At 34.4% G+C, this 13,331-nt stretch overlaps 1 protein-coding gene and 1 long non-coding RNA gene across 2 annotated transcripts; one reads left to right on the forward strand and one right to left on the reverse strand.

Moving 5' to 3' along the window:
* LOC18611412 lies at nucleotides 196–2,092 on the forward strand. Its single transcript, XR_001928782.1, has 2 exons — nucleotides 196–397; nucleotides 836–2,092. It is a non-coding gene; the product is annotated as an uncharacterized LOC18611412 (long non-coding RNA).
* LOC18611413 (agamous-like MADS-box protein AGL21) lies at nucleotides 3,147–12,329 on the reverse strand. The gene is made up of 7 exons (XM_018116851.1): nucleotides 12,132–12,329; nucleotides 11,812–12,019; nucleotides 6,265–6,369; nucleotides 4,150–4,249; nucleotides 4,017–4,058; nucleotides 3,838–3,921; nucleotides 3,147–3,703 (listed from the first exon to the last, which is right to left on the reverse strand). The coding sequence occupies exons 2-7, from the start codon at nucleotides 11,991–11,993 to the stop codon at nucleotides 3,551–3,553; spliced, it is 666 nt and encodes a 221-aa protein (XP_017972340.1). The 5' UTR covers nucleotides 11,994–12,019; nucleotides 12,132–12,329; the 3' UTR covers nucleotides 3,147–3,550.

Consider the following 13,331-nt stretch of genomic DNA (forward strand, 5'->3'; position numbering starts at 1 on the left):
AGCTATAATTGAAATAAATATACTTAGTATTATAATAACTCTATGCTTTGGAGAAGCAGCTCACTCGAGAAATAAACTATTGAAACCCTTTTTTCTTTTAGAGCATAAGCTACCATATTGTTCTGTTATGCAACTTTTGTTATGCAAAGGATTGACGTGTTATCTGATTAATTTAACGAGCATATTTGGGCCTGGAGCATATTTGGGTTTTATATTACGTGTATTGGGCTTGGGTTCTACCCGTAGCAGTAGGGGATTTCGTGGAGCCTATATAAAATGGGACCACATTCCCTCCATTATTTAAATCTGGGAAGCCCAGTTACTTTCGGTTGCTGCTCGTTGCTTTTCCAAATTCCACTCTCCCACACAGTTTTAACCCCTTTCAGCTTCTCTCCAGGTGAGAATCCGATCCTTTCTTTCATTTTCTTTCTTTTCCAAATCTCATAAATGTTTCCTCTCTAAAATTCGAAACCCTTGCTTGCTTTTAAGCAAATTTTCTCATTTCTTTTTGAAAAAATTGTGATACATATTCGATTGTATTACTATCATTTCGGTTAGAGAGAAGTGATAGTGAGAGAACTCCCTTTTTGTGTTAAAATTTCGAAGAGAAGATTGTAAAGATTTATAGGTTTATTTTTATTTTTATTTTTTCCTTTACCTCATGAGTTGGGATTTCATGTCTTGAACCCTTGGATTGAATGGTCGTTTGATATGATTCAGTTACTACCACCAAATATACGAAAAATAAGAAATTGCCGCTTGTTTTGTCAATTTTCAACCTTTGCGTTTAGGCTGAAGGGTTAAATACCTTAGTTCATGATTTATAATGTTGAAGGTTGTCGTATCCACATGAATGATGTTGGAATTTATGCCGTTTCCATGTCGGAGCTAATTTGTCAGTGTGTATATCTACATAGGTAATTATCTTTAAGTTTATTAATTATGTTTGAAGTTGATAATTACTTAGGGAGGTTAACATGAGGTGAAGGTCAACTTATTTTTATTTGTATTTTGAGACTCAACTTCATATATAAACGTATAGATTCTTAGTCATCAGCCTGTAGGTGCCAAAGATAAGCTATTATGGACAGATGCATATTGGATCGATGAAAGGTTAAACATATTGGTTTGATTTGGGTTGTATCTTTGAAAGTTCTTAGCTTAGACAACCCCAGCCCTGTATATTTTCTCAACCTGGTTTTTTAAAGCTTGAAGATTTTCCTTTTGGAGTAAATAAAGTTTGAAATTTTCAATCTTAACTTGCACATAATGGATTGGATTAGTTTCGAGTTGCACATTTAAGGGAGTAAGGGTGTTTGGTTGCTTGGTGTTTGTGGCTTGATAAGGACTGGCCTTCCCCCCTTCTTGATCAATGGAGGAGGTTGGATTCTTGGGGTGGCTGAGTTTGTCACAGGGCGGTATGCTTGGTTGGATGGGGTTTGGGGTGCATGAAGGAGCACCTTGGTTTTTATGTGGTGCACTGTTTCGGGACTCTAGGTTGACTTGGGAGGGGCTTGTTCTGACTTTTTTGGGGAGATTCTGGCTCGTTTCTGTGCTTGCTGTCATGTTCTTTGTTGTTGAAGGTTCTTGGTTTTTGAGCACTCCTTGCTTCGATTTTGTGGAGCGTTGGGAACTTCTTTGACGCCTGTGGATTTGGAGGTTTTGCTTTGGTTTTTTATTCCTGTTTGGCTGAGGATTTTGAGTTGACCACCTTTCTTTGTGGCGAATGTGAGGCTTCAGTCCTGAATCCATCATGGTTGGAAGCCTTCTTTACGACTCTGCTCAGGCTGTTTTGTTTCCTTTGTCGTCCTCATGTGGATTTCTTTTTGAGGAGGCTCTTTGTTGTTTTCTATTTTAGTTTGTTCCTGTTGATTATGTAGAATTTCTTTTCACCTTGTTTTTGTAGGACTTTTGACCTGGTTTAGACTTTGAAACGGTATAGGCTCTAATGGCTTATTGTCTAAGCGATTTTTGTGAATGTACAGTCTTCTTTGCCCTTATCAGGTTTGCTATGCCATTAGAGTCTCTAGCCTAAAAGGCTTAAGACTTGCTATGGCATCACGGATAAAGGAGGAATAAACGATCATCTTTCAGAAAAAAAAGTGGTTCTTTTTTCTGTTTCATTAAATTGATAGTTTGGCAGAGACTGCTTAATTCCAATATATAAAACTTCTATTTCAACTCTTTAGCAAACTAGTCACCCTTATGTACAAATGTATTAGTTTTAATTTAGGGTTTGTTTTCTTCTCAAAGGGCATTCAGATTTTGTTGATCCCATGATTAAACTTTTATTCAAAATCTAGTATGGTGCCATGCTGCCATCCTTTATCTATTTCCTAGTGAGGCCGAGATTGATGAAGCCATTGGTTCATTCAACGTATTCTATTGAGTGCAGCAGTATCATATATGGCAGTTTTTCTTATGATTAGTAAATTGAAATTCTTTAAAATTTTATTTGTGCGGAAGTTGCATATGTGAACTCCCTGCAATTTAGAAATTCAATGCCGGTGACTTGTCAGTTCACTTTCAGAAGAACTTTTATGTCATCCATTCTTAAATGATAGCATTGCATTTCAGCATTTTACAATTTTGAGAAGATAGGTACAACCAGTGATGCAAAAGATAAAAGAATATTGGTTTTGATGGTTCGCTACTTCAGTTAAGTGCAGCTACATTGGGAGGCTGCAACATGGAGAAGTGATTTGTTTCTAATTCAAACCTTTATAAGGACAAGAGATGGCTTTGGCTGCGAGGAAGAAGCTGCCCACATATTATTAAACTGATGTGGTGACATGAAGTTCGAGGAAGAAAAAATTTAAGATATAGTTTCAAATTATTTAAAAGTTTGAGCCTCCTTCTTTGATACCTATTTTTCTGAAAGACAAAGTCAAGTCTTTGTGCTGTAGGATCGGGCAGACTATATTGAAAACAAAAAATGTAAAAGATAGAACCTATCATGCAAAAGGTGAAAAATATCAAGCAATGAAGCTTCTTTCTGCCCTTTCCCTTCTTTGTTCACTCTAGAGGTAACCGGATATATTTTTAATCCCTCCCCCTTTTCTTCCAAAATAAGTTTTCATTCCAGTTTGTAGAAACGTGTCAAGCAAAGGGATCTCATGTTATTCAATCTCTCTAATACTTGTTAATCATTCGAATGTGATATATTTAATGAACACAGTATAAGAAGACCTAGATCTCATTAAAAATGGTAAATTTTTTTTTTTTTATGGAGGAGATAGTTTTGTGCAAACAATATTTTATTTAAATTTTTGATTTGCACGTACATGGATTCCTCGTCCTCTGATAACTTTAGTGATTTCATTGTACTGCCACAAACAATGTCAGACTGGTCATTGCACGGATTATACTTTATCTAGATCATCTCTCCAAGAATAATTTTCTTATAGACTTGAGGTTTGTTGAGGATGAAGTAACATGAGTCTGAATTCCTCACAACCTTCTTTCCTGGGCTTCTGCAGTTTCATGGAATATACTTAGATTGATGTTGACATGAAAAGATTTCTATTTGATATAAAAACTGCGTTTACCTTTAATCCTTAGATCTATTTGGTGTGTCATAATTTTGTGGCTCAGGTTGGCTTAGTTGAAGATGAACGGGGACATGTGAACCCTCTCCAGAGTCAAAACAATATGAAGTTAAGGCATTTCCATCTGATGTATTTACATTCCTTGTTCCATAAACCTGAGACATGAAGCAATATTTATTAACTCATTGCCATTGTTAATTTGATATTATGTAGTTTTAGAGGATGTTATTCTCTTTAGTTAGTATTCTTGTATTTGTCTAAAGTTTGTATCATCAATAAAATGGAATACCTTCTTGTATAATTCCATGTTTTCTTTGCGCATAAGATTTACTTTCTTGTACAGTTCCACATTCTCCTGATGTATGATATTCCCCTGACAAAAGTGCAAGCACATTGTAAGTATAACAATTGAAGTGATTCTATATAGAACAATTTAACAAAACACAGCAAGCTTGATTGTTGAAAGACCCTTTGGCTCAATTCCTGTATTTCGTCAGTTAATATCCGTTCCTGCAAAAGTTAAAGCTAAAGCATGTCAAGTTTCATGCATATGCTTCAAATTGACTGCCACGAGATTATGTATAAATTCTGGAGATCTGACCTTTTTCATACGAACACCCCTCAAACTCATCTCCAGTTGGTTCTCTAGATTCTGCAGGTCTTCAACACTCAAACCGTGAAGCTGTTCACCCATCAGTTGCCTGCTTTATCAGATCATATGTGTTGGTCAATCACCAGATTTTATGAATTAGGTCTCACATCCATATGTAAAATATAATAGAGTCACATCTTTATTAGATCTGGTAATGTGGTTTTTTTCATAACGGTTTCTTGAACTTCAGTGCAAGATGCTGTATGCAGTGCTTGTTTATCAGTGGCTGTAAAGATCTGGCGAAATTTGGGCATTAGTTTGCTACTTTCATTGTTGATTGGTGATTTGTCCCTTTATCTTTTCTGAGTCCAGGTCTTTGACCAAACAGACTCTGAGATGGATAAAGGATCTGGGCGGTAATTTTTTGTTCCTCTTGTTAGCTGTCTGAAACTAGCTTTATGGTTATGGAAAATGGTTATCTGAAATGTTTGAACCTGTTGAATGGCAACCTCTCTGTAGGAGGTCTGAAGTCCGGTTATAGGTTAGTACATAATTAACCAACATTATCATGCTCTTTCGATGTCACAGATCCATCTTTGTTGGAGGCGGAGAGCCTATACAGGCAAAGATTGGTTTATGATTGTAGTTACCTCACAGTTCTGATGGGTATTTTGACAAATTGTGAACCTTATGGATGTAATTTGATGAATTGTGAACTATTATTTCCATATAGTTTATTGCTTAAAGAGAAGCTGAATCATATTTAGCAACTTAAGCATAAAAAACCTTTGCTTTGTTGTTGTTCCATTGACATTATCATTAGGACTCACTCCACTTTGAAATGATTGAATAGAAATTCTTATGTTGAGGAAGCAGCTACTTAGAGATACTTAGCAGGTCATATTTTGGGGAAGTGAGAACATGGATATATAACAGAGGCTTTGAGGTCTTCAAGGACAACAGAAAAAAAGGTTTGGGCTGGCGGCAAGGGGGTTTTTGCTTAAGAGGGCAGTTTTGCTATTATGATTTATTTCAAGTTAGTTTTGCTGTAATTTTTCAACAAGGTATGCTTCCATTACATAGATGTGGCAAATGCAAGTTGGGAGTTGTGTATCTCCTGGTTTATCTTTGTTAGGAACTTTTCCATGGTAAGACTGGGGCATGAGACCCTCTTAAATATCTGAAGATATGAGAAGTTAATATACAGGTGAAATGGAGATGCAATGGGACACTGTTTAAGGTGTTTAGAAATTTATTCCATGGTGTAGAGCATAAGCTGCCTAAGGTCTTGATCTAGGGTAAGAGCATGTATATGTTGAATCTATGGTTATTGACTTTGTTCCATGGTTAACCAGCAAGGGTTTTTTTTTTTTGAAGAAGTAAGGAGTTTCACTGATCAATTCAGTGAATCCCTGTAACTTACAAAAGGATCTGACTTTCTGTTATGGTCAGAACCGAGATGGCTTACAAAAACCAGCCATTACAAAAGAAATATACAAGAAGGTTTCTATACAGTCTCAAGCATCCAAATTACTCATATCAGACTACTCAAGGCAAGTAACCGGCACTAGTTGACAAGGGTGCAAGGAACACATTAGATGGTGGCTTGAGTTGTCATGTGTGCCTTTTATGGGACAATTCTGAAGCTGTGAGGCATTGTGCCACTGGTCTTGCTAAGTTCAGCTTTTGCAATGCCTTCTAGAATTTCTTTTGTTTTTTCTTTATTGTTACTTGTTTCTTACTTGCTGTTTTTGTTTCCTTCTTTTGCCCCTATATTCCATGTACACTGAATTATTAATTACCTGTGGTATGCTAAATCATTTCAACATTTCAAATATCAGCAATATGGATGTATATTTCTTCTTTCTCCCATAGGTATTCTGTGTTCTTGCATGTTTTCTTCATCATTTCTGGAATATTAATTGATGTTTTCTAGTATTGCAATACTACTTTTCTCTTCTTTATACAATTTTTATGTCTTATGCCTGAAAAACTGAAAGCATTGGAAAAGATAGCAGAGCCTGCTTCTGTGGCTAATTTTTTTCATTTAAAATTTAGTTTCAGGATAAGAAATATCTTAAACAAAAATGTTATGGAATTTTAAGCTCAGAGACAAAAATGTACCGATGGTTCTCCTGCAAATTCTGTAGTTGTTGCCTCAAGATTGCAGCCTCTCTTTGCCAAAACTGGCAAGTAAAAACAGCAAATGTTAGTTTACTTGGAACATAAGAAATTTATTTGCTTCATTCTCACAGGAAAGTAAGCAAAGTGCTTTTTAATAACATATTGTGAAAATGATAATATGAGAGTAATAAGATTGTTTCCTTAGCTTTTAGAGAGGCTTCATCATCACACAATCTGATTGGAAATAGATTAATACAATAATATAGCTTTTCTACGGTTTTCATTTTAGTTTTTGGGTTGATTGAAGGTTATTCATAATTAATGTGATTTTATTTGTTTATATATTTGTAATGGGATCCTACTATTCAAAGATATGAAATCAATTGGTTCATACCTGAATTAGTTACATTATTGCCAGCATGACAGGTTTATGTTAGTGAAATATGATCACTTGATTGGTGCTTTTTATTATTCAAAAATATATTTCTCAAGGAGACTCCTAATGAACTGTTGCGGTTTGCATTCTGCTGGGAATTTTTGATAGTATAGTTTACTTAAGTCGACTTGCTTGGACTTGGAGCTCATCTAAACTAGGGTTTGTAGTGTACCTGGGCTTTCTAAAAGGTGCTTTTCCTCAAAATTTATATTTAATACTGGTAATAAAGTTGCCCTTACATATGCCTGCTGTTCTTGTTGGCTGACTGTTCTAGTTTGGTGCAGGACCAGGGAAGTCATTTGTTTACAATTAGAGATGATCAGCTGTTCACTTTACCACTAGAAAGATGAATTTTTCTCTAGGAAAGGTGACTTTTGAAACCTTGGATTCTTTCGCTTGCTGCAGTTTTTACTTTGGTTAATATTAGACTGCCAATAGACTATGATTATATGTATAAACATATGTTCTTTTAGAATATTCATTGCTATCATATGCTGTTATTTTTCTTGACAATAAGATATAGCATAGTGCATTACCCACCGCACAAGTGCAAGTAGTATGTATATAAATATATATATATATATATATATATATATATATATATTATGCAAAATGTAGGTTATGCTTTAGGAAATAATATTATGTGATAATTATAACCGTGCGTGTTCGGTGGGGGAGTGCACATGACGGTGCTAGTATTGTGTGATGTGGGAGTGCACACATCGATGATTTATGCCATGTGCAGTGTGGGAGAGCACATGATGCTAATGATAATATTGTAATGTGTGGTGTAGGAGTGCACATGAGCTGGCGGAGAGTTGAGGTGATGCCAGTAATTGCATATATATGTTATATATGTTATATATAGAGAGGTTATGGGAAATATATTGTGATTGCATTGATTATTGATTGTTAAAATTTGGTAAATGCTTTCCAATTGATTTTCACTACAGCAAAAATGGATTTTTGTGGTGACAAGAATTCTTTTATTGCTCTATTTCTCGTTGCAACGAGAAACTCTTGGGTGTTGGGGCTTGAACTGGCACTAGTTTTCGTATTTTCGCTGTAGCGAGTAACTCTCAGATGGTTACGAGTGATCCAGGCCGAAATTTTGCTATAGTGAGAATGCCTATTCGCTGCAGCGAGATCTACCCTACCATGCTTGCCTTGCTTGGACTTTACCATAGTTTTCACTCTTTAACTTCATTGTTGATCATGGATCTTTCAATACTAAGGCACCAAATAATCAAGGTTTGAATTGAGGGGTTTTGATAAGAAATTAAGCTAAAGTGCATTGTTTTCAACATAAATGCATCACGTTTTCTAAAAATTTTCATATTGATGCTTATTCCCTTCCTATGTTCACTCACTGGGTTTATACTCACTCCTTTTTAACTTCATGTTTTCAAATTCAGAGGTAGTTGGGCCATAAATTGAGGCGCTCACTGGTGTTCACCCTTTGGTAGGTATTATGGCATTAGGTAGCCGTGTTTCCCATCAAAAGTCACTCCGCTGGTCATCAAGAGTCATTTGTATGTGTATAAATACATTAGATGTGTAGTGCTAAAATTATTTTGCAAATGATATATGTATACTTTGATTGATGATGCCATTACAAGATGGCAATGAATGACAATACTTTGGGATAATACACATAAAAGAAAAAAAATATGTATGGTTGAGAATTTTGGTTTAGAAATAGTGATGTATGATTAATGACATGATGAACCCGATTACATAAAGAGGCTTGCTTAGGCTTAGTAGGCTATGCCCATTGGGCCCATGCGCTGGTTGTGGCCCGGGTTTTGGGTTGTGACAATATCAAAGTACGGGGTGTTACATTTTCTAAAGATGCATGGCNATATATATATATTATATGTATATATATATATATATATATATATATATATATATATATAATCTTAGTATATATAGTGTCATTCATTGATCTGATTTATTCCATGAGAAGAGTACAATACAAAAAAAAAAAAAAAACAACGAAACTTGAGGAAGATAAAGTGAGATTTACCCATCGCTTAGTGGCTATAAAATACCTTTAACATGAATCAAATGCTTGGTTCTTTAAATTAGTTTTCTATGTGAACTTTCCCTTTTGAGGTCATTTGAGGTGACCTAAATGAATAGTTGATACCTAATGCTTTGCTTAATATGGTTCTTATAATATAGATAACTATAAATTAAGAAATGCTAAAAGTAAAATACAAGTTGGATATCTATTTATAATATTCTTTCTCTCGTGGGAGCATTGAACTTTAAAAGGGAGCAGGGTACACTACGAAAAAAGTTGAATCAAACTAGCATTTTGATCTCAAGTTGTGGAAGTTGGCTATAAATTAATTTTAAAAGCTAAGAGTGTGATGCAATGAACCCAACATGCCATGCCAAAATCATTGGCTGCTAAGCAATTTAGTTCAACAATCATTTTCTTGAGGAGGGAAAGTTTTAAAGAATCAATACTTTTTGTTTCTTATAAGGAAAACAAAATGGTGATCGCCTTAGTGGGAAGTCATATGCATGTCATCATACATTGATAAAAAGGATTGGATTAGGATGTAGAATTATAAAGTTTTTGTAAGAAATTGGAATTAAACAAGCAGCTTTATGACTGTGTTGAGATATAGACGTAAATCACATAAAATTTCAACTAAAGCTAGCTGTATAATTTTGACTTCAATGCCAGCATGCAATGGGAATTGATGCAAAATATGAAATCAACAGCATAATTAAGTAATATCTTTGGATATATAATCTTTCTAGCAATAAGATCATGGAAAGAATTTTACTGACTTGGTACAAGAAAAAGCAGAGATATAGTCAAAAGATAACAGTGTTAACAAGTTGAAATAAAAGAACCAGCAGCAGCACAGGAAAAGAACTCATGAAGTGGGGAATTTCTTTTGAAATGGAAAACGGGTGCAGAAAATGTGGTGTCTATATATACATAACAGACGTATATCGTATCATAAAGTTTGTACCATATCTTAGTTTAACTCAAATTGGTGATTAGAGACAGGTCTGGTTTGAGAAGTATCTTAAAAGTTTAGCAAAATTGCTTCCTCCTTTTAAAGGAAAATAATCAAGAAAAAGAAAACAAATACCCCGTTGGATAAAGCTAAATGCTCTATATTGTTATATATATACAACTTCGTCTAATTACTATTTGTTTAGTGTGGTTGAAGATGCATTAGTTTAAATATTTGTTTTCCCTGTCAGAAAGAAGGAAGAAAGTATCAACATATCAAATCAACAAAAACTGGGGAGAATTAGGTAAAAGATAAGACCCTTCAATCGAAACCATGAACCCAAAGTCTGTATCTAGTTCATCGGCTAACTCATTAAGGGGTTATATGTATATTGTTTATTTGGTAATGGTCCATTTCCACCTTTTTATTGTCGGTGACTCAGTGTTCATCATGCTCCTTCTACCATTGCTATCGTCTTTGGAGCACACCAAAATTGAATCCAAATCCCTTACTAATAGTGCATTCTTCATAGAGAAGCACTTACTATTCTTTTTTCCTCACTGGCCTACCGAACTTACTATAGTTTGTCAAACATACAGTACGGCTACCTTTGCATTATTGCTGAAACTCCTAATCAAATCATTCATCTGATACTCCATTATTCTTCATATCTAGCCAGCCGATTCCTGCTTCACACCCTTAATTATTTTCTCAAGGGAAATGCCCCTACTCTTGTTCCTTGTGAGCGGGCTCTTTGGAAATGAAAATTGTTTTTACAATTTCAAGATACATAAATTCTCACTTTTGAGTAATTCCTCACAACCAAACTTGCTACTTCCTAGATTCTGCTCCCAATTTTACTAAAGTCTAAGAAAACTGCAACACGATGCTTGTCCAACATTAAAATAGTACTTAACCTAAACTTTTATAATCATGTTTATAATTTGAAAATTATTTCTAAGACAAGACTTATAGGATTGAAAAAGGAGAGAAAATTGTAGGTCACCTAGACATAGATCTTAGGTTTTTTTTTTTTTAACCTTAACTTTATCACAAAGGTAGTTTCATTCACAAGAAGTTTTTTTTTGAAAGGCATTCGCAAGAAATATTAAAGTGTCAAATAATTAATGCCAATTTCTTATTTATTACCCCAATATAATTTATGAGTAGTCATAGAAAATAACATTACCCTAGTCCAAAACAGAGATTTATTTGGGGGCTAATTCTCAAGAAAAGAAAGTAATTATGAGATTCATTAAGGATAAGAAAATGAGCTATGACATGTATTTTCAGTCTATGATTTATCATCATCATCATCATATATATATATATATACACATACACACACAGTAACTCTATCTATTTCCCTCCCATGATATATTTTGCAAATATTGAGTTAACTAAAAATCAAGTCACTAAACGTTCTATATTTAAGTTCAAACCCCATTAACATTCCAGATAAGTAAAGCTTGCAAAAATTGTATCTTTCCTAATCTTTTGATATTCCTAGGGAGTGAGTTCTAAGACTTTGGCTATACTTGAATAATATATCAGGTTCACTAGAATTTATTTCAGTGATATAATTACTTGTTCATCATTTAGGACATAAGATAAGATGCATAGTTGCATATCCCAGAGCTTTGTTATGCTTGGCTTTATTTTTACAGCAGATCAGACACGAAGAAACCTTGCCTTTCTTAATTGGATGCCATGCAATATCTTGCACGGCAAACCTCGACTGTATAACACCGTTAATTGACATAAATGTTGGTAAAGCAAATGAAGAATGTTTAATCATATATATATATATATATAAGAATCAACAATAGTGTCACAAAAATAATTAATTTGTGTGTTAAATAGTATTGGCAGTCGCGAGAAAAATATAAGCTTAAAATGCAACATTTTTTTATTGCAAAGGTTAGAAAGCAGAAATTAAGCCTAAGATTAATAGAAAGAAGGAAGCACATTAAACTATGATAACATGAGTAACTTAGGTTTTTTTTTATGGTTGTTATTCTTACAACAAATTATCGAAATTCAAGGGTGAGTTTTCTTTTTTCTCCTTAATCTCAATATATAAAATGTGGATTATAAAGAAAAATCTATAACAAACTGATATCAAACCTGGTGCTTGCAAATTCATAGAGCTTCCCAGTGCTGGAGAAGATCACAAGACCAACTTCTGCATCACATAGAATTGCGAGCTCTTTCGCCTTCTTAATCAACCCCTTTCTTCTCTTTGAGAAGGTTACTTGCCTACTTGTAGAATTATCGATCCTTCGAATAACAATCTTCCCTCTCCCCATCCTTTCTCCTTGTTGTTCTAGGGTTCCTAATAGTGCAACAAAGACAAATTAAAAGGAGTGAAAGAGTTAAGGGCAATCTTAGTGAATGAAAACCAAAGATTCTTAGCTTATTCAGAAGAGTAGAAGGAAAAAGCTTACAGGGTTAAGCCAATGGACCGCTTTCGGAAATGATCAGCTAGTGGTTAAGGTGGTCATCAAGAGTTTTATAAGTGAAAAAAGTGGCTTTTGTGGTGAAACTAGAGCTGCATATTGAGGAGATTAATGGGGAATTTGCTCATTGAGGTTTAAACTGCTTACTACGAATATGGTTTGGACTTGGAACAGTGCAATACTTTTTAGGGCATATTATTTAGACTGTACAGAATTCCTGTATTTTTATGGCTCCGTCGCACTTATAAGTCACTGACAGGTGGGAATACCAGTAAATAATAGTTTAATCTTCCGTTTTCAACTATTTTTTATTGGTTTGTTGCCTCTGATAATGTTAGTATGTCCCAGGACCCAGGTTGAGTTTATCAACAGTAACTCGTAACCCAAAGCTGTAGCCATGTTTGAATATTTTATGATGAACCCTATGCTAATGTAGCCAATTTACATTACTGTTGACCACTTTTTTTTGAGATCTTTTTCATATATGTGATAAAGTTTTTGCCATATATCAGAAAGTACAACTGTAGGATATGGGATTATTTCCACATGTCAGACAGAGCGTTGGAGTTGGAGAGGGGATTCATTCTTTTCTTGTAAAGTTTCCAAATATGGATAGGGAAACCAATTTTCTTCAATCCAAATATAGAAGGCCTCATAGATATTTTTTTCTTGGTTGTAGCAAGCTTTATTCTTGGTTGGTAGGTCCTGTTTCATTTCAATGTTGGTTCCAGGCAAAACCTTTACCCAAAATTAATTAGAAGTTTGAAACTGCGACCTACCATTTTTAAGTGTACAAAAATGCATCTTATGGGATTAAGAAATTGTCTTTTGTTTAAGAATAATTCTCTTTCTTTTCATTGACACAAAAGGAGACCACTAAACATATCTTTAAAATTTCTTTAAAAACTTCACATCCAACTATAAACAAAAGATTCTAGGGGTTTCTTTAATTTTTTTTTTTCCTTATAAATGTTGAAATTGTTAGGCTTAACATGTAGGTATTCTTTAGCCTACACAATCGTACCTTTAGTTTGCACAACCATAGCTAGTATTGGTGATATTAAAATGCTAAAGGTAGCAAAAAGGTTTTTATTCTTTAATTGATTTCATCATATCCAAATTCAATTCAACGTGAACCTTGTGATCTAGAGAGGATGAACTTGCAACTTCCACCTTCCATATCAAAAC

This window comes from Theobroma cacao, chromosome 1, assembly GCF_000208745.1.
Source record: "Theobroma cacao cultivar B97-61/B2 chromosome 1, Criollo_cocoa_genome_V2, whole genome shotgun sequence".
Taxonomy (NCBI): domain Eukaryota; kingdom Viridiplantae; phylum Streptophyta; class Magnoliopsida; order Malvales; family Malvaceae; genus Theobroma; species Theobroma cacao.

Bases quoted from the DNA above. Each gene is read 5' to 3' on its own strand.
- LOC18611413 (XM_018116851.1), bottom strand. From the start codon at position 11,993: ATGGGGAGAGGGAAGATTGTTATTCGAAGGATCGATAATTCTACAAGT. The intron at 3,922-4,016 runs GTCTTTCAACAA...CACTTTTGTCAG, and splicing joins TACAGGAATTGAGCCAAAGG to GGGAATATCATACATCAGGA. The intron at 3,704-3,837 runs GTATTCCATTTT...TTCATGTCTCAG, and splicing joins ACATGGAATTATACAAGAAG to GTTTATGGAACAAGGAATGT.